The sequence below is a fragment of the Zootoca vivipara genome, chromosome 3, assembly GCF_963506605.1.
Source record: "Zootoca vivipara chromosome 3, rZooViv1.1, whole genome shotgun sequence".
Taxonomy (NCBI): domain Eukaryota; kingdom Metazoa; phylum Chordata; class Lepidosauria; order Squamata; family Lacertidae; genus Zootoca; species Zootoca vivipara.
Genome location: NC_083278.1, coordinates 35067723 through 35089802, shown reverse-complemented (window position 1 = coordinate 35089802; position 22080 = coordinate 35067723). Strand labels below are relative to the sequence as shown.

Sequence of the window (22080 nt, the reverse complement as noted above, 5' to 3'; positions counted from 1 at the left end):
AACTCTGGTAACACTTAAGAGACAGGTTAGGGGAAAGGCACTGTTAGAGGTGTGCCACAAAGCTGTTATAAATCATGCCAGAATGGATGGGTGCTGGTGCTGTTTCTGAACTGAGTGGACTACCTTCCAAACTCTGTTTCCAAAATGTGTTACCATCACTAGTTCACATGCACTAGCACTAGGCCTGGCCCAGTACAGAAGTGGTACATAGGGAGGGGAGATGCCTTAGAGATTGTCCAACCAAAGACAGGTTAGAGGTCACATGGGTTACGCTTATTTGTGATTTATTTTTTTTGCAGTATTAAAAGTGGTCTACTAGACCAAGCTCTTTATTGTAATACTTCTACATATTTAGCAGTATTTAACCAAATGTTATCTCTGAATATATTATTTTTTGGAATAAACTCACAATTCATTGGAAACCAATCATCCAGTATTTTTTTCTTGTTTTTACTCCTTTTCAACTTAATCACTCTATGCATGGTAGAATATAATCATGTACATTGTAATAATACTCAAATTACTATTGTCTTCTCCCAGTATGGCAGTGCACAAAGGATACTGATCTGTTTGTGGTCTTCGAAAGTTCTCTGGTAGATTAGCTTCATAGAGTAGCCTTGCCTTGGTATTTCCCATCTCCTGCATGCACTAAAAGCAATAGCAAAAGGGGGAAAAACTGAACCATTTTAATTCTTATTGAACATACTAACTAAAATGTCTATAACTAAATAACGGTTGTTGGTCCTTTTTTTTTTTAAGGTTATTATATGATGGGCAAGAATAATCCATTTTACCAATTAAGCTTCTGAAATAAATTTTCCAGTGGATTTCTGCCACCCCCACTACAACTTTAGTTTTCTTTACCTGTATTTGTTCTGGTGTCCATTGGTCCAAGTTGACAGACTTGACCCTTGATATATGAACCCCCAGATTTCGATGAATTCCAGCGCATCTGATACAAATAAAGACACCCGTGTTCCAGGAAGCCCATCGTGGACCTATGGGAAATAACTGATATGAAAATATTGCAAGATCTGGCTATGTTTTAAAATAAGTTTTATTTTGGGCATATAAATGCAACTATCAGCCTGCACAGTTGAAGACTATCATTCAGGCAGTCCATTTGCACATATTACTGCATTTTTACTTTGTACATATTACTTTGCTTTTACTTCCCAGGCAGTGGCCCATTTGCATAGTATCACAAATTGTTTTTCCAACTCTAGGAAGCTAATAATATCCAGTAGTCCATTGGATCAAAGTCTTCTACAGTTATAGTTCAGTGGTTGCCATGGCACCTGTGAAGGCTTCCAGTGGTGCTCGTTGGCAGGTGTCCCAGACTCTGAGCTTTTGTTTTTTAAAATCTCTAGCCCTCTTAGAAAGAAAGATATTGGGACAAAATGGGCAGTTCCATTCATTCATTTTCTATACCACCCCTTCATTGGAGGATCACAGGGCTGTTTACAACATAAAAGCACAAAAATACATACCATAATAACAAACACAAACAATAATCTCCCTGCCCCCACTTTAAAAGGCCATAGATTGTTTAATTAGCCAAAGGCCTGGTGCCTAAAAATATGTAATGAAGGCGCCAGGGTGAGCATCCCTGGGGAGAGCATTCCACAAGTGGGGAGCCACCACAGAAAAAGCCCGTTTTCGTGTTGTCGCCCTCCAGGCCTCTCACGGAGGGGGCACACAAAGGGCTGAAATTATGATTGCGGGTCCAGGTTGGTTCATATGGGGAGATGTGGTCCTTGGGGTATTGAGAATTGTGTGAAATGTGAGTGGTGTAGTACCCTATTGCTGTGTGGTAGGATGTGTAAGTGGAAATTATGGAAATGGTTGCTTGACAAAGTTATTTTAGTGCTAGAACTGAAAACAGGCAATCTGCAAAACATAAGGAATAGTCCCATGGTTACACCTACATTGACCCAAAATGACATGCATGTGGGGTGCCATAGGAAACTGATTCACATGATAAAACATACCGTAAGCACCTGTGGCCCTTTTCTTACGTCACAGATCTAAATTCCATAATGGTCTCAACAAAGTTAAGCTGAACTCTTATTAACAAAATATTTTTTTATGTTCTTGAAAATTAAAGGAAGTTGCAACGGTATGATAACCCAAACAACAGATTTGTTGAGTAGAATTGCCTCAGGTAACAAGCACATTCAAATGGAAGTATTTACTTGATCAGTGACATTTTGAGTGCTACTTCACGGCAGAATAAAACACACACCAACTGTTTTCACATGGCATTTAATCATTATTTATATTGCCCATCTGTATGTTTTGAATATAAGCCTGTGTATTACACAGCGCGGGTGGCGCTGTGGGTTAAACCACAGAGCCTAGGGCTTGCCAATCAGAAGGTCGGCGGTTTGAATCCCCGTGACGAGGTGAGCTCCCGTTGCTCGGTCTCAGCTCCTGCCAACCTAGCAGTTCGAAAGCACATCAAAGTGCAAGTAGATAAATAGGTACCGCCACAGCGGGAAGGTAAACAGCGTTTCCGTGTGCTGCTCTGGTTCGCCAGAATCGGCTTTGTCATGCTGGCCACATGACCTAGAAGCTGTACGCCGGGTCCCTCGGCCAACAACATGAGATGAGTGCCTCAACCTCAGAGTTGGTCACAACTGGACATAATGGTCAGGGGTCCCTTTACCTTTATTACACATTTCATTTAAAAACAAGAACATCCTTCTAACTCATTTAACATTTACAACTAATGCACTCTATGCTAAAATATGTTATCAGCACCGTATGTGAAAATGCCCAAATGGCAAAAGCAAATTTAAGGGAGACTTATGCCCTTATCACATACATAGCCCAACAAGTCAACAACAAGAATCCGTTGACAGCATATATATCAATCTGGCTAACCTGATGCAATAATCCATACAAACACAAAAACAAATCTCACTACAGCCAACCAAAGACAACCAACCACACCCTAGGCCACCCCCAACCTCACCACCAAGGAAATACAACAAGCAAATAGTAAGAGAACCCATACAAGTGACACTGACACAAAACCCCACACATACACTAAGTAGAAGAATAGAAGCATAACCACCTGACCCCACCCCATTCACCATTCCCCCTCCCCCTCTTTTCTTCACAACCTAACACTGCATGCAACACTAATGTCTCACAACAAATGAAACGGATCTGTAGAAAACACAACTTGAAAAAAGAGACAATGCACGTATTTTTGTAAACTAAAATAGATGATAAATAGATGATAGATTATCCAGCTTCCTCCTTTCCAAGTGTGCAAATGCTACTGCAGGGGAGAGAGGAAGATGAAGGAGAAAAGTCCCAGCTAATTTGTTATACCCCATAAGGACTTATAGCCTGCTGCGTTGCAGTTACTTCCAGAGAAATCTTGATTTATCTGAAAGGCTGTCACAGCTGGTGGGCCACTCTCTTTTATTTAGTCTCAGCCTTTAGTATTTGGGCTAGAAAAGTTCCTAAGTAGCACAGGATGGATTCCCTGTTCTGTAATGGCCATATTCTTTTTGTTATGCTGGCACAGCAATAGAACACTCATGATGGAATCCCCCCCCCCAATTTTTTTTTGTCAATGCACTTTGGGAGTTTTTAGAACTCTTAAGTTTATACATTTATTTAAATAAAGTAGGGGTGGCAAATGTGGTGCCCTCCAGATGTTATGTACAGCAACTCCTATTATTCTTGGCCATTGGTCATACTGTTGAGAGTTGACAACATCTGCCAGGACATTGATTTAAAGCATTTTTTCATGTGAGCTTTCAGCTAATATGCTTCCAGAGCAGCTTAAAAATGGTGAATAACCAATGAGATAGTTCCAGCCAGCAGGTTCACAATCTGAAATACTCAAAAGAAAAAACAGGGATGGGGACAGTGAGAGGAAAAGCAAACACAAACACTTGCAGTGATTGAAATGGCCTTGGTCCTGTATACCTGAAGGAGTGTCTCCACCCCCACCATTCAGCCCGGACACTGAAATCCAGCACCGAGGTGCCTTCTGGCGGTTCCTTCATTACAGGGAACCAGACAGAGGGCCTTCTCGGTAGTGGCACCCGCTCTGTGGAACGCCCTCCCAGCAGATGTCAAAGCAATAAGTAACTATTCTACTTTCAGAAGACAGCTGAAGGCGGCCCTGTTTAGGGAAGTTTTTAATGTTTGATGCTCTACTGTTTTTAATATTCGGTTGGAAGCCGCCCAGAGTGGCTGGGGAAACTCAGCCAGATGGGCGGGGTATAAATGATTATTATTATTGAAAAAAAGTTTGGCTGAGCTTTCTCCAAACTAACCATAAGATGTAACCAAGGTTTGTGCAACAGTTTACAGCTCATGGTTTGTCTAGGAGAGCTCTAGGTTTGAAGACGTTCTAAGTCAAACTATGGTTTAGCTCAGTGTAGCAGCAGAATCCAGGGAGGAACAAAGGAGCTGCAGTCGATTTCCAAAAGTCTGCACATACATGCTAAGCCATGGTTGCAAACCATAATGTGCAAACCAGGCCCTAACTGGCCTTGGATCAAATATAATGAAGTGGCCCTGCTTCCCATCTCACCCTTTGTTGTAGTCTAATGGATTGCCTGCTGCTATATTTTGCTCTGTTTCTGGTTATGGTTAGATTTTTTTGAGCTGCTTTTTCTGCTATGAGTTGGAATCAATTTATAATAGCTTAAGATTAGCCTGAGCTTTGTTCACCAATACTGCTTGTCAAGAGACTGGCAGAAAGATGTGATTTTATATCATTTTATTGTTTGGAGCTTTTAAATTTTGTAATTGGTGTTTTTGTTCTGATACTGGTCATTGACCGTCATAAAACGACTTGTATTTGCACTGTTGGAGTACCTCTGAAGCCTACCAAAAGGTCTGAAAGTTCATAGTGAGCAAGTCCAAAATTTTCATGGGCTTAATGAGAGGGGGGGGGGAGAATGATTAAGTGGGAGAGGTAGCCACAGAAGCTACTTTCCCATGTCATCTGTTTTATACTTATTGGATGAAAGAGAAAGTACCAGCTCAATCATTATATCATAAAGGATCAGACATACTGAAAAGAAGCTCCAAAGAAGGGATTCTGGGTCATGATATGGTTGCCCAGGAATATTTATACTCTGATTTGCATGAGTGCATTATAATCATACTTCTCAAAAGTCATTGTGGTTTCTGCAGTGAGCTATTTAATGGAGAACTAACATCAGAACAAACAATATGCTTTCACTGCACAGCCCAACATCTTTGACAACTAAGTCAAAGATGGCTTTGACATTTATTCCAGCCATCCCTCAGTATGTGCATATATGATCAAAACTATTGAGTTTGGATATCATTGCTCCAGTCTACATATGCTAATCTATTTTGAAAATATCCTCTCTTCAAGAGTGGATGCTACAGCTATCTCCCATGGGTCTCACTTTTACCTTTCCTCACAACTTCAGCATAACAAGCAGTACTTCAAACATCTGTTTGTCTTTTTTGCAGTAATCATCTATGCAATTATGGGGAGCACATCAACTAAGAAGAAAGCAAAGGAAAAGCTTAGTCTTATTTTGATACAAAGCCACAGCCAACCATCTGTCAATGTTTCTAAAAAGACACACAGCTGGAGAATAATGCAACATAAGATATAATCACTTCCTTTAAAAAATGGCAATCCTGCTGCCATATTTGAATTTTTCATACATTGAGGACAGCTTCTATTTCTTGAACCTCATTTTTTCAAAATACTGACTTTATTTTAAAGTAGCACGTCCACTTTCTATAGGATGGCTGAAAATCAGAGTTACAGAGCTACAAAGTTCATTTTTCAGATTCTCCCAACGTATATAAACTGATACACTTCCTGACTTTTTCATAAACATTGGTACCAAATTTCTATCTGATTATTGTTGTGAACTTCACCCTTCCAACACTGAGGGCTTTTTCAGCTGGAACATTTCAATAGATGAAATTCATAACACTATGCATCTTTCTTTGTATGCTACTTAGGAACATAGAAAGCTGCCTTATGGCTTATACCAATTCAGGCCATTGAGCAGTACTGTCCACACTGACTAGCATCAACTCTCCAGCATTTCAGATAGGGGACATGCCCAGTCCTACCTGGAAAGGCCAGTATTCAGATCTGGGACTCAAAAAGCAAGTGCTCTACCAAAGAGCTATGGATGCTCTGCCACTATTTACTATATCTCTTCCAATAAAGGATACATGTTAAGAAGATTTCTTAGCATTTGCCTATCCCAGAAGTCCTATAGCTTGTATGCTCTTCATTACAGCCAGTTTTATCTGGTATTCTAATAATTCCAAAATACAGTACAGTTCAACAGGAAGCAAACTAAATGCTTACTGACAATTTTCACTTGTTTGGATTAACAGCTCCACCTAGTGGCACTGTTAATTTATCCATGCAGAGAACAAGCAACCTGCCCCTAATTCTTGGAAAACGTAAGTCTATAATCATTTTCTTGGTGAAAAAGACCAAACATAATGGCCCAGTTTTAGATGCACAAAATTATCAAGTTCCTATGGAACAATTCCATTAGTCATTTGCATGTTAATCTTGTAGAGCTCAATAATGCATCAATTTTGATAGATTTTGATTTTCAGGGGTAAAGGAGCAGGATACAACGAGGTCTCTTATAATCATTTTCCAAATGCTGTCTTTATGAAGGCATGGTTATTTACCTGCCAAATTAGTAAGTCTAGCAGTAAACCAGATTCACACACACAAATAATTATATTGTCAGACATGATGTAAACAATATCAAAGGCACCCCTTCAATTTGCATTCATAGTAACTTGTCTCACCTGCCCCATTTCTATAGAGAGAAGGGATGTGTCTATAACATCCATTACATGTATCCTTGTCGGCAGCCTTTCTTAATTTTATTGACTTGCTCAATAGGTAAGACAATAATTTTCTACAGATGTAGAATTTTCTACAAATGAAAATATACGCTAAATCAGATTATACACTAGAAGTAATGATAGAGCATCTATGGAATTCTACATGGCAGGAATCACAACTATGACAAAAACTGGAGGTATTTATTACTTAAACAAAGGGGATATAGCCCTGGCAGAATACACTTGCTGATGCTAATCTAATATAGCTGCAGGCATAAATGAGAACTGCAAAATTAAACCAGGGAACTAAAGTAAAATTTAAAGGCAAATTATTCAGAGAACTAGGCATGCCTGCACACAGACACATAGTTCTTGATCTAATATTGGAGCAAAGTAACCACTGAATAGAACGTATTAGACCAAAAGGATGAGGGTCAAGTAAGTTATGAGATCAGAAGGTCTGAGAGCATATCTCCTTTAATTTCGTTAAACTATTAACAGTGGAGGAGGAAGGCAATCCCATCAGTACTATGTCACTGGGGGAAAGGGGTGTAATCCTTTTCTTCACCCTCTTGTTTTCCAAATGAAAATCATGTACTCAAAACTATTTGCCACATGGGGGAAAATGTACACATAGCTGTGGGATTCCCACCCCACCCCCCACGGGCTAAAAAGAAGCTGAAGGTAAACAGTTTTCACTAAGAAAATGGCACAGAATAAAAGGTTAAATATTAAACATCCCTATGGCTGTTATTAAACTATTTTTTAAAGTAAGAGTTCTGATCATGGATCTCTAGATGTTACATCCAGTTGTGCTGCAAGTTTCTTCAACACCTGAATCAACTATATGGACATACAAGTTAGGTGAACAGTGAAAGTAAAATGCTTAATCTAGCACTCAGTATCTTAAGCAACACAATTTTTCAAAACCTGAGGTGCTCTTCTAATACAGTAGCTTCCAAACTCTTTTTCTCATGCACCACTTGAAAAATGCTGATTGTCTTGGCAGACTGTTAAAGGATTTTTCTGTCTGTTTTAGCAACTGCAATGCAATGCACTGTGCTGTTATTTTGATGGATTCAATTGATTATATTTCTATGCCACTTTTCATTCCAAGTGAATCCCAAAGTAGCTTGCAAACAATAAATAATAATAAGATAGAACATCACAAGTACAGCATGAATCTTATAGAATAATAAAAAAATTAAACAGTGAAAAATTGCCATCTATAAAACATTGTTAACAAATCAACAATTAAAAATGAGCTAAAAAAGCAGATACTGTATGGTTTTACTTGTATTTTATTGCTTCTTCTATTTCTCCACAGAATTCAAATTTTAATGCAATAAAATACAACACAAGAAATAAAAGCAATAAAGGAAGCAATAAAATACAATTAAAAATAAATATGAATAGACTCAGAGTTGGAGAGGACCCCATGGATCATCTAGTCCAACCCCCTGCAATTCAGGAATATGCACCCATACAGGGATCAAACCTGTGACCTTGGTGTTATAAGCACCACACTCACCAACTGAGCTAATATTTAATATAATGGACGTGCCGTCTCCTTGTACAATGGTACCTTGGTTCTCGAATGGCTTAGTTGTCAAACCTGAAAGTGTTCCGGTTTGCGAACGTTTTTCAGAAGCCAAACGTCTGCCGCAGGTTCCGCTTGAGTGCAGGAAGCTCCTGCAGCCAATCGGAAGCCACACCTTGGTTTTCGAACGGTTTCGGGAGTTGAATGGACTCTTGGAACGGATTAAGTTCAAGAACCAAGGTACCACTTTATTCCACCAAAAATCCACAGACCACCTAAATGAAGCTCACAGACCACAGATGGTCCACAGAACCAGTTTTGGAAACTCGGTTCTAATTAAAGGGACCTGTTCCTACAGGGGGGGAAAAGTCAACTGACATCCATCTGCTCAGTTGTAGCAAGAATCAGCTGACTGTTCACACAATCTACAAGTCTTCTCCCAGAAATCTTTTTATATTTCAGTATTCCAGTAACTGAGAGTAAGGGTTTGAGTATACACTTAACAATAACATTTGAGTATACACTTAACAGTAACTGAAGTTTAAAGTTAAGGGAAGCCTGGATGACAAGACCAATGACACCTGTCCAAAACAAAAAGTGTCATGGAATAGAGCTGGGGGGGGGGGGAGTTGTTGAGCTTTTTTCCTTGCAAAATCTCAACAACAAAAAGAAATTCTTACCTATTTTTTTAGGAATGCTGCCAAAGAATCAACACTTCCGATATGGGCTGCCATACGCCCAGGTTTTCCTATACACTTTTGCTGCTTTTCAAAAATGGTGCCTGGACCCCATTTTCAGAGGACAAATCCCAGATATGTCCAGGAAATTTTGGACATATGGCAGCCCTAAATAAGATCCTATTCTCAATTTTGATCACTACTGAGCATACAGTGGTAACTCTGGTTACGAACTTAATTCATTCTAGAGGTCCGTCCTAAACCTGATACCATCCTTAACCTGAGGTACCACTTTAGCTAATGGGGCCTCCAGCTGTCACCGGCGCATGATTTCTGTTCTCATCCTGAGGTAAAGTTCTTAACCCGAGGTACTACTTCTGGGTTAGCGGAATCTGTAACCCGAGGTACCACGGTAGTCCCTTTCTTCTAACTCCATAGATAATTCCTCTCACCCTAGATTAGCTGTATAGAGATTACCTTGCTAGATCAGATTAAACATTCAACAGGAAAAGATAAAGATATCCTCTACTGTTTGAAAAGGGTGAATGCAGAAGAATGATGCAAGGGTTTACAGGGCATTATAATGAAATAATGGCCTTGCAACCAATGTCTTCATATTAATGATGTTGGATTTAATGTTGCAAAAAATTAGAATTTTTCAATTTGTAAACCAAGTAAGATGATTTATACTGTGACAGAAATATATATATATAATAAAATAAAAATTGTCCAGTAGCACCTTAGAGACCAACTAAGTTTGTTCTTGGTATGAGCTTTCTCTTAGGATTTTTATCTATCCGAGCTGCTCCAGTGAGGGGTACTATGATTTGTGTAGATCATGCGAGTGTCTGAGAGACCAAGAGAAAGGAAGTCTGTCTTTTCTCTTCCTTCTGTTGGAAGTTAGTTTCACTTTTGTGTAACTACGCAGCTATGTACTGGTGTTCAGAGAGCACAGGTGTACTGTATATAAGACTGTAAATAATGTAGTTTTAGAACTACAAATGAGTCTTTCTTCTGCTACGATATGCCAGAAGACTGGCATGCTCTTTTCAGGGGAGAAGAATCGCTTATTACCGGCTGCTCTGGACTGAAAGAGATTTACAGCCAGAGAGAGCCACCGGGAATGCTCCGGAGACATGGGAGGTTTGCAGCCTTCTCAGGGCGTTTTCCAACTTGCATGCACACTTCTTCAGACAGTTACAGACCAGCTGATAAATCCTTGTCTGAGCCACAAGGTATAGAAACAAAAGGGACAGTCTACAGAAACTGAAGTGATCATTGCTAGATTTTATGTCACAGTTCTCTTGCCACTTGTAAAAAACAAACAAACTGAATATACTGTAGTTGAAAAACACAATTCTGCATTTAATTTTAAAGGATCCATTGTGGGCATGTGGATGAGCATGTGGTTACTAAATTTGTTCCTCCATGTAGTAGATCTTTTTGCCAGAGGAGGGCATAAGAGAAGTGTCATTTCATTTTCTTTAACATAAAGGTAAAGGGACCCCTGACCATTAGGTCCAGTCATGAGCGACTCTGGGGTTGCAGCGCTCATCTCGTGTTACTGGCCGAGGGAGCCGGCATACAGCTTCCAGGTCATGTGGCCAGCATAACTAAGCCGTTTCTGGTGAACCAGAGCAGCACACGGAAATGGCGTTTACCTTCCCGCTGTAGCGGTACCTATTTATCTACTTGCACTTTGACGTGCTTTCGAACTGCTAGGTTGGCAGGAGCTGGGACCGAGCAACGGGAGCTCACCCCATCGCAGGGATTTGAACCGCCAACTTTCTGATCAGCAAGCCCTAGGCTCTGTGGTTTAACCTTTTTATTTTTCTTTAACATACTGATGCTTAAATGAGCATCACCGTGAAAGATACTTTTTAAAGCTTCTTTTACAATCCAGTCACCAAGGAACATCATTATGGATTAGGTACAGCACAGGTGGCGCTGTGGTCTAAACCACTGAGCCTAGGGCTTGCCAATCAGAAGGTCGGCGGTTCAAATCCCTGCGATGGGGTGAGCTCCCATTGCTGAGTCCCAGCTCCTGCCCACCCAGCAGTTCAAAAGCATGTCAAGTGCAAGTACATAAACAGGTACCACTCCGGTGGGAACGGCGTTTCCATGCACTCCTCTCATTCACCACAAGCGGCTTAGTCATGCTGGCCACATGACCCGGAAGCTGTCTGCAGACAAACGCGGGCTCCCTCGGCCAGTAAAGCGAGATGAGCGCCGCAACCCCGGAGTCGTTTGTGACTGGACTTAACTGTCAGGGGTCCCTTTACCTTTACAGGCAGATTAGCCAAACTGATATTTGCTTAAAGTAGAGGCTCTGCATCTGTATGATGGTCCCTACTGCAGGGATGTTTTTCTTCCAGTTCTGATACAACTGCCCAACAGGACCACTTGTCTTAAAACTTAAATTCTCCCTTCTAACTTAACTTAATTCCTTATCTCTGTGAGCTCAATTTGAGAACCTATTGATAGGGAAGATCTCTTCCCTCTGGGGTATCTTTCCAGGAGTAGCTGCCTAAACCATCGAGGGAAGCATTTCACTTAAAGCACCTATAATCACATCCAGTCTGGTGGAGAGCCAGTGTGGTGTAGTGGTTATGAGCGGTACTCATAATCTGGGGAACTGGGTTTGCATCTCTGCTCCTCCACATGCACCTTGGGCTAGTCAAACTTCTCTGAAGTCTCTCAGCCCCACTCACCTCACAGTGTTTGTTGTGGGGGAGGAAGGGAAAGGAGAATGTTAGCCGCTTTGAGACACCTTCGGGTAGTGATAAAGCGGGATATCAAATCCAAACTCTTCTTCTTCTCTTCTTCCTTGATATAATAAATTATAGCCCCTGGAAAAAGTCTAGAGGCAATTCTACATCTACTGGAAGTGCAGGGGTGTCATTATCATTTTGTTAGCCCTTCCTTTCAATAAAAGAAATGAATTTCTTGGATTGTAAGGGTAGCGATCTCATGCTTTTCTCTTTTAATCCTTCCTCCCTACCCATGTTTCCCTCTCCTGATTCAGGATTCAGCTAAGGAGAGCCACACACAGCACTAGTACATGTATGAGTTGCTAGAACAGAAGCATGGACTTGGAGTGCAGCAATATTCAAGTACATACCCCATCAAAAATAATTTATTTTTATTTCCAGTTCTTTGTGACCCATACATATCAAAAAAGTGTAACGATTAATATAGTAACACTAAAATACAGAAAAGATACGGAAAAAAATAAAGCAATACTAAAACCAGCAGAAAACAGGTTGTCTTATTAAAACATGAAGAGCTTGGCAAAAATGACCTGGTGGGACTAATTAGGCCTGTGGGATGGTGATTTCCCACCCTTTATTATTATTATTTATTACATTTATATACTGCCCTTCATCCAAAGATCTCAGGGTGGTTCACAAGTTAAACCATAACAGACATGTTCAGCCAGCTTTTCCTCTATTCATAAGCAAATTCATGCTCGGTTTCAGTTGTTAGTTGACTACAGGATCACATGACTCTTATTATCTTCTTCACCTCCTTCAGATGCCCAAATCCTTACCCCTCCTACATGGTTTTAATGTATATTTATTCAGAAAATGAGATCAACCAGGAGTGCTACTAGTTGTCTCCCATGTTACAGAGCCCCAACTGTCCTCAATTAGAAATCAGGAGTTTCATGTAGTTTAGTCTCATGCTGTGGAAGATTTCCAAAAAGATTCAGTAGTCACCTATGCTTTTAGGTTTTAGATGTCTCTTTTTTTATGCCAAAGGCATTTGGAGCTGTTTAATTGCTAATTTTTTTGATTAGTCAGACATTTTAATGATCTGTATTGTTTTGATTGTGTTTTTTTGTTTTAACATTGTATACCACTCTCATTTTGATATGGTGGTATAGAAATACTTTTAAGAAATATGTAAAATTTATATGACATATTTCAATCAATCAGAAGGGTCCCCAAAGCACCCCACATATAAACAAGATAAAATACAAGCCAATTTAAATGCAATTTTAAAAATGATGTAAAGTTTGACTGCTACCACACTTTGCATGCTCTTCAAATGAGCCAAGAATATGCACTCTATAATAAACAAAATTTAAAATCTGCACTAAATCAATGTTTATTGTGTTTGTAGTCTACAAACCAATTACACAAAATTTAGAGTTAATCACAGCATGCATACTTTAAGTAATTCAGATAATTTGCTATAAATTTAAAGTGAATCAACATATATTCAACTTGTTGTGCATTTTAATAGTACCAGCCAGAAAATTTCTCCTGTATCTTATGTCCTGGTATGCTCAACTAGAAAACTGACAAAAAAAGGAAAGAAATTCTGCATAAGATTCAAGCAATGAGCTAATGAGTACTTCACAGGAGTCATATAGTACAACAAAACTGGATACAGCAGGCATCCCCCAGACTACGGCCTGTGGGACTCATTTATCTGGCCCGCGGCCACCCCCGCCGCCACCTGCTCGTACTGGTGCGGCGCAGCGCAGCTGCCCACCTCCAGGTTGCAGGAGCACTGGAAATAGCTTGCACACATGCGCAAGTGTCATTTCCGACGCACTTCTGGGTCGGAGGAGGGCCGTGCGCATGCGCACAAGCTATTTCTGGTGCTCCTGCGATCGGCGCTGCAGGCACTGGCCCGAAGCACAGTAAGTTTGGAGACCCCCTAGTATACAGCAAAGAAGTGGACAACTCAAATCTGCTGCCTGCTGGTGTTAAGAGTGAGGGTCTGACTTGCGACAGTATTTATGACTGAAAATAATAAACTACAGCTTACATACAAGGTACTGAACTACCAGATGGGTTTCCAATATTTAGTATTTTAAAGGATGAGCTTTATTCTGTAATATACAATGACTTGTTTTATTCCCACTTCCATAAAGTATAATTATTACCTCTTACTGCAATGCCAGAGTTCCAAATTGCCTTTTATTTTCTGATCCTATTAACAGCATGTCGGCTTATAAGTAGCAAGTAACAGGGAGTCATAACAAAAGGCTACTTAGTTATACAACTGAAATGAACAATAAGAGTAAAGTGGCACCTTAAAGACCAACAGATTTATTGTGACATAAGCCTTCATGGACTAGCAGGCATTTCAGATGCATTAAGTGCAATTCTCCGTTGACAAATATTTAAAGAAACTGTAAACAATAGGGGCCAAAATACCATGAAATGCAAGAGGTACAGTGTGTGACATTTCTATACGAAGGACAAATTTGTACAAGAGAAGGACGGTGATCTTTCACAATGGCAGTAATTGGCAATCACACTTTCTTCCTCGCTTTACTATGTTAAAAATTAACACTTGCAAGAGGAGAAAAGTTTTACATTTTGACTTAGTACTAAACAAATAACTTGCTGATAGATTGTAGTTCAGCAATTTCTTAAATTCAAGTTGTTCTTTGAAGGTTTGTTGTTGCTCAATTATGACTTTCAAATGAACTGTGCTGCAATCAGTGATGTGAGGCAGTGTGGTGTTTTTTTCTGGATTTCACTCCCAGGACCTGGGAATTCTAGTGGAACATCACATTTAAAGCAAATTCCTTTTAAGGGAACTTCTTTCAGTACATTTTCAAAGGCACTTTGATGTTTTCGGCTGTGGTTTTATCCAGTTGTCCTCAAACAAACTGAAAGGCTCCTAATACTGCAGAAGGAACTGGGGTCCTGCAGAAGCTCCTGTTAGAGGAAGATGGGAAAAGAGGCAATTTCTCATCTTGCCCAATACCACCCACATTGTTCTAAATCAGGCATCCCCAAACTGCGGCCCTCCAGATGTTTTGACCTACAACTCCCATGATCCCTAGCTAACAGGACCAGTGGTCAGGGATGATGGGAATTGTAGTCCAAAACATCTGGAGGGCCGAAGTTTGGGGATGCCTGTTCTAAATGATCCAGTAACCCTCTAGAACAGTTCTTTGGGAAGCATGGTTGGGGCTGCAGGGAGAAATAAATGAAAAGTGCCTTCCCTCTTCCTCCAGAAGGGAAGTCCCATTGGTGCAATAGTCTGGATCTAAGGCTGTACTGTATCTCCTAGCAAATGAGTTGTTTTTTATTCCTCAAGTATAAAATTGAAGATACAATTAACTATCTATATATATAAAATATATAAAAATGTAAACTGGGCATGTGTGTTCGTCTCCAATGTTCAACGAAACCGCTTGACCGATTGCGTTCAAATTTTGACACAACGTCAAATGTGACTATGAGAGCAAGTCCATACCATTTTAAAGACAGATGTCACACCTGGGCCATGTAAAACCCCAAAAACCACATGTTCCAGAACTCACAAATCAGACGACAGTGCATGCTGGGAAATAGAACGGAGAAGCAGTGTCTCCATTGCCTGCAATCGGTGACATCACAAAATTCCACGGGAACCAACTGTAAACAGGCCTTTTGCAGCAACAAGACCCAGCATTGCCCAGCCGGAAGAACTGACTAGGCCGTAGCGGATAAGCCTGGGGTGGGGAGTCAAAAGGGGGGCCCTGAGGGCCCATTTAACAGACTAAGCCAAAGTGGGGCCTAGAGGGGAGTCTGAAGGGGGACTCTGAGGGTCAATTTAACACACTAAGCCACAACAACGTATGGCAGGGCCAGCTAGTTTCACTATAAAAACCTGAACTCTTTTTAGCCACTTGACTAGTCAGTTAGGTTGATTGTCCCCATATCATACAACAGCAGTATTCTGGTGCTGATGTACTTAGATAATAATCCAGGTTACCGTTTAAATGTTTAAGTACACATTACATCTTTTCATCTCTACTATTACTATATGCCTCCCCTTCATAAATTCCTGGGGAGGCGTGGCAAGCCCCTCTGCTACTGCAGGGAAGTGCAGCGCACCCTCCATCACTGCAGGGAGGTATGGCGAGACTCTCTGCCATAGCTGCCAAGTTATCCCTTTTTTTAAGGGAAATTCCCTTATGCTGAATAGGCTTCCTCATGAGAAAAGGGAAAACTTGGCAGCTATGCTCTCTGCCCCTGCAGGAAGCCCAGCTAGGCTCTCCTTTACTTCAAAAAAACGAACAAACAAAAAAACCCACTGTATAAATTTTGAACAACCACTGTATCTTTATTGCTTCTTCAACTAACATTCCACCCCACACACCCTGCATACAGGCAGCGACTGTTTTAGGTGCATTTGATATGTGTGCATCGCCCAAACCCAGAAGTGACCCAAAAATGTCACAAAAAAGGGACGGAACTGGATGTTCACAGGCTTTTTCAGTTATGTTTCAAATATAAGCGATTTCACTTATACATACAGTGCCTTGGGACATAAACCATGATAAATGGGGAGGAGTTCTGGTACATAATTGTTTCCATTTGTTTCTACTACAGTACAGTACACTCCTTAGCCATGCTCACATGCAACACAGTATCATGGTTTAGTACAGGCATCCCCAAACTGCGGCCCTCCAGATGTTTTTGGCCTACAACTCCCATGATCCCTAGCTAACAGGACCAGTGGTTGGGGAAGATGGGAATTGTAGTCCAAAACATCTGGAGGGCTGAAGTTTGGGGGTGCCTGGTTTAGTAGGATGAAGGAAGGTTCTACCATGGGTACTGGACTCATGCACATCCTCCCTCTGCAAGAAAGTCAGTATTAAGCAGCGTTAGAAACTGAGATATAAATTGTGCCCGCCAGCCAGAGATTCCCCACCACTAATTCCCCTTTAGGTTTAAAGTAGTGGTTCCCAAACCATTTCCCCCATGGGCCAATTGAACATTGTTGAGGGGCTTGGTAGGGTCTTAGTAAACCATTTAAGGATTTTTCTGCCTGCTGTAACAATTGTAATGCACTATGCTAAATGCTGTATGTTTTTAATTATATTTTTATTGCTTCTTTTATTTCTTATTTATTGTATTACAATCTGAATAACCAATACAATATATTAAATAAAGAAGCATTTAAAATAAAATTAATATGAATATGAATATTATAATAAATTTATTATAATAATAATTTATTATTTATACCCTGCCCATCTGGCTGGGTTTCCCTCAGAATATTAATACTATTAAAATAATATTTAAAACATGATAAAAGATCAAACTTTAAAAACTTCCCTAAACAGGGCTACTGCCTTCAGATGTCTTCTAAAAGTAAAATAGTTGTTTATTTCCTTGACATCTGACGGGAGGACGTTCCACAGGGCGGGTGCCACTACCAAGAAGGCCCTCTGCCTGGTTCCCTGTAACCTCACTTCTTGCAGTGAGGGAACAGCCAGAAGGCCCTCGGAACTGGACTGGACCTCAGTGTCCGGGCTGAACGATGGGGGTGTGATGGACGTGCTGTCACCCATCTTCAACCACAAATATTATGCTGCAGACCACCTGACTGAAACGCAAGGATCACTGGTGGTCCACAGTTCACAGTTTGGGCACTCCTAGTTTAAAACCATGTTACAATTAAATTACACACTCCAAACAAATGCATCATGTATAAATTCTATCTACAAGACAAAGGTCAACATTTGGCCCAGATGTAAAAATCCTACATATTCTATATAAATCCACTGACAGCTGTTTGTCAACATGCCTCAATTAGAACACTGTCAGTTGAGTTGGATTTGTTTAAAAAGAAATTCTTTCTGGTGTTTCAACACGTCCATAATTTCGAAGGTGCCAACAACTGCAAGTATGGGAGTAGAGATGGCAGTTATCCTGAATTAATTTAAACTAGGTCATTACAACCCAAAGCAGTTTTATTTATTTGATGCACACACCTCAACACACAATGACAGCAATAACAACAGCAAACAACCCCCCCCCCAACAAAACCAGACCATACAAAACCAGATATAATTAGCCGCACAGTACCCTCTCCAGACAGCGCACCACAGCGTAGTAACACCCTTTTAAAGTCAGGGTTAGCATTTTACTACCTTGATATTATAGAAATGATAATGCTACTAACATTTTTTAGGGGTGTGAGTGGTAGGGTTTCCCCACGTACACAATATGGAGGGTGATGGGATGCAGAAAGGAGGTAGGATGAAGGGAAGATGGAGAATTACAAAGAGGTTCCCACATCAGATCTACAGTAAAGGTGGATCTCATTTGGGGGAGAAAACGAGGTTGCTGGTCAAGATTATTTCCCCACTCTTTTGCTACTTTGCTACCCAACATTCTAAGTATCGATGCTACTCTTTACTCAGTAAGAAACTGTACTTTTCCCAAGTTTTACTTTACAGACTGCTGATCACAGATAACTTTGTTTCTTGTATGTGAAGCTTTGAAACATTTGAAAAATGACTTCAGGGAAACTGACTGAATTTGGAAAACAAAGTAATGAAAGCTGTTCTGCTAACCAAGTGAATCTTTGTAACATGCAGCACTTCTAGGCCTGAGCTTATTAAATTATTCTTACTTTTGAAATTAGGATTCCCTCTTTTATCTTGTGTTTCAACATTCAGCATAGGCAATTCAGCAACTGTTAGGGAGACAGTTCCTGATATGTGCTCAGGCAATGCAAGCATCATCCCACTGGTATGACTCACTCTTCCTTATTATGTAAAATAGTGGTAGGGCAACACAATGAAACATCAAGGAAATTCTAGGTCAAACATGGCATAAAACCACAAAGTCTGTTTCCCTGAGTTTGAAATAATGCAATGATCTAATTCATTCAAGGGACTGTGGGAAGACTCATAGTTAAAGGTCTGTAAACCACTCCTCCCCGACAACTTCTGCAATGTTCAGCTCTGACCTTCTATTTCTGGAGTATGTTTAGAAAAAGAAGTTAAGATTAAGGAAGGAATGTCATCATACTTGTTAAGAACTGAATTGTTGCTCTAGGTATTAATTTAAAATATTTAATACCTCACCCTTCAATGGGATAACTTCCATATCAATATGGAGGCTTAGAATAAATATTTAACCACACACACAAGAAAATCAAAATACAATTAAAACAACAGTGCAGCAGAACAAAGCAGCAGGAAAAAACCAATCTAACAATGCAGTTAAAAGGCACAGGTAAATAGAGATCTTAATCTAACCCTGGAAGACTTGAAATCCAGCACAAGGCAAACCTACCTGGTTTTCTACATGCAGAAAGCCGCAATTGAGAAGGCCCTTTCCCCATACAACGCCTCTGAAGGCAGGGACACCCAAAAAGGACCCAAGAAGACATCCTTAACATATGAGAAGACTCACATGGGATTAGGCACTCCTTCAAATAACCTAAACGCCTATATATGACTTGAAAACTACCGTAGGTAAGCAGCAGCACTTCTGAACTGTGTTGGGAAACAGATCAGTGGCCAATCAAGTTAATAACTAGCTAATTTTATGAATAATATAGAAATTGTATTTTTGGACCACCAGCAGTTTCCAACATCTTCAAAGGCAGCCCTATGTACAACACTTGGTCCTAGTGTAAACTGGATGTTACTATAACAGTGATCAAATTGACCAGGGTCTTTCTGTGAGGAAATAGCTGGTGCTTGCATTGGGAGGTGGAATGTACTTCTTGCCATAGGTTCTACCTTGGCTTCCAAATACAGGCTGAATCAACACACACCCTCAATTTGCAACCCCAACCATAACAGGTTGCCCACCACCTCAATAATATAAATAACAACAATAAATCAACCTCTTACTATCAGTACCTTGATCTTAACTTTGATCTTGTTTTCAGGTTTTTTTTTGGCAATCTTACAGTCCACTATTGATTCCAGAAACTGATTCAATCTCCCTATCACACCACCTGATTCAGATTAACAGGAGAAGCAGAGCTGGGTGGTATTAGCAAGCTGATGGCACCTAACTCAAGACCTCTGGATATTCTCACCCAGGAGGTCATTTAGATGTTAAACAGCTTGGGAAACAAAATAGGCCCTGCAGAACACTAACACATGGGCTATAAGGTCTCCCATCACCACCACCTGAAACTAGTCATCAATATAGGAATAAAATCACCTGTGCACATCTGCTATGTCAGAGAAGTTTCCAGATACAGCTTCCCATTTGAATAGGTCTTGAAAAGCCCAATGCTGTCACATTTTATCATAACTTTAAAAAATGTTACTGCTTGTACTCTAGTCAAAATCCTGAGCCACCTTGGGCATTTTTCTTTTACTCTGCTGCCCTTGCAACATGCCCTTGAACACCAGCTCTATAAATTCTACTGAGGTCTGTGGAACTTACTTCCATGTGTCAATGTCAACAGCAAATCCTTACAAACTCAACACATTGAACCAGACTCTTCATCAGGGAACTTATAAAATAATACAATATTCACTTCTATGTATCATTCCAAATAATGGCAAAAAACCCAAGAATTTGGTTCTGTGAACCAAGAGGGCCTCAGGCATGCCCATCTTTAACAGCTAGCCTTTCCATGCCACGCAGCCAATCCTCTTTCAAAACTAAGGAACACTTCCAAAGCCAAATTTCGGTATGGCATTACAGCTTGCTGTTGGGAAAGGGAAAACAAAAAAAATGTCAAGAATCCTAATAGGCATGCCCAAACTCTCAGACAAACCTGAAAAGCCTCTCTGGAACTTAGCCCTTATCCTCGTCATCCCTGACTCAGGACTGGAGTCCTCCTACTCCTAAGTGTTAGAAGAGGGTGTATCTCTGTGCCTGCTAAATCCTCAGAGGCAGGATATCATAGTAGAACTGTGGAGTCGGAAGGAACCACAAAGGTCGTCGAGCCCAACCCCCCTGCAATGCAGGAAATCTCTTGCCCAGTGTGTGTGTGTGTGTGTGTGTGTGTGTGTGTGTGTGCTTCATCACACCATAAAACCCTTACAAGTAACTGTTAGTCCTGTTAGAAGCACAGAGAGGGGGGGGGGGGAGAGAGAGATATATATATAATAGGAAAGAAAGGAAGCCGGTTCCAGGAAGCAGTGGCCGCAGCGATACCGCTGATACAACAGCAAGTGATAGGAAAAAAGCCAGCCAGCAAACCACAGGGGTGCCTTTTTTATAATAAGGTTTCGACCTTCTACAGCTGTTGCTGCCGCCGCCGCTACCCCACAACCACTTTCCCATTTCGCACCCTCGGCCCCCCACCCACCTACGAAAGGTTTTAAAAATAAATAAATAGGGGGTGTCCCACAGAGGCACAAAGGAAACCGACCATTCCCACCCCTGGCTGTTCACTTGTCACTCTCACCGCGAAGGCCGCCGCCTCAGACCCCCGCCGACCCACCCCAACGTCCGGTTCTTCTCCCCGCCCCCCGCCGACGTACCCTTGGCCTCGCAGTCGGCGCAGTACTTGTTGTCCTCCTCCCTCAGGAGCTTGGCCAGGATGGCCTGGTGCTGCTCGTTCAGCTTCTGCGCCTTCTCCCGGCACGAGCGGGTGGCCATGGCGAAGGCAAGGAGGGCAAAGGGGGAGGAAGAGGGAGGAAGGAAGGAAGGGGGAAGAGGAGGCGGAGGCCGAGGAGAGCGTGAGGGGAGCGAAAAGAGAAGCGGGAGGGCGCACAGGCTCAGGAACCAAAGAAAAGACTCTCCAGACGAAGCCGGCAAACCAACAGCAGCGGCGGCAGAGGAGCTTCCTATTCCTCCTCCTCCTCCTCCTGCCGTCACGCCGACAGCGAAGAGGGACGTGCGCCGGCTCAGCCAACCAGCAGCCTCCGGAGGCGCACGAGCGGCGGCTTCCTCAACCGGAACTACAAACGGCCCTCGTACGCTTGCGCCGCCTCCTCCAGCCGAGCTCCCCCGCCCCCCTCCAAGCGCGTGACGCGTCGTTGATTCTCCTCCTGTTTCGCCTTTTTTAATTTCTGCCTCCTCCGAACAAAGTAGTTCCTAGGATGTAGCACTTTAGGGTGCGCGGCGGCGGGGAGAAGGGATAGGGGTATAGATAGGCAATAGGTGGGGCCATAGCTGCCAAGTTTTCGCTTTTCTCGCGAGGAAGCCTATTCAGCATAAGGGAAAATCCCTGTAAAAAAGGGATAACTTGGCAGCTATGGGTGGGGCTCCTTCTCCCACTTCTCCCTATTAGAAAGGGAGCCCCCCCCTCCGGCTCAACTTCAGAGCGAGGGGCAGGACTCTTCTCGCAGCC

At 41.5% G+C, this 22080-nt stretch overlaps 1 protein-coding gene across 2 annotated transcripts in view; it reads right to left on the bottom strand.

Annotated features, from left to right (window-relative positions):
- SMAP1 (small ArfGAP 1) overlaps positions 1 to 21599 on the bottom strand; it is a 58090-nt gene extending 36491 nt beyond the window's left edge. Inside the window, exons 1-3 of one of the 2 annotated variants that reach the window (XM_035109668.2) lie at positions 21269 to 21599; positions 865 to 998; positions 563 to 648 (exon numbers count right to left, since the gene is read on the bottom strand). In XM_035109668.2, coding sequence (XP_034965559.1) covers positions 563 to 648; positions 865 to 998; positions 21269 to 21386 — 338 coding nt within the window. In that variant the 5' untranslated portion in view covers positions 21387 to 21599. The remainder of the gene's footprint in view (positions 1 to 562; positions 649 to 864; positions 999 to 21268) is intronic. The other variant, XM_035109669.2, reaches the window with a different exon arrangement.
- Between the last annotated feature and the right edge of the window lie 481 nt (positions 21600 to 22080).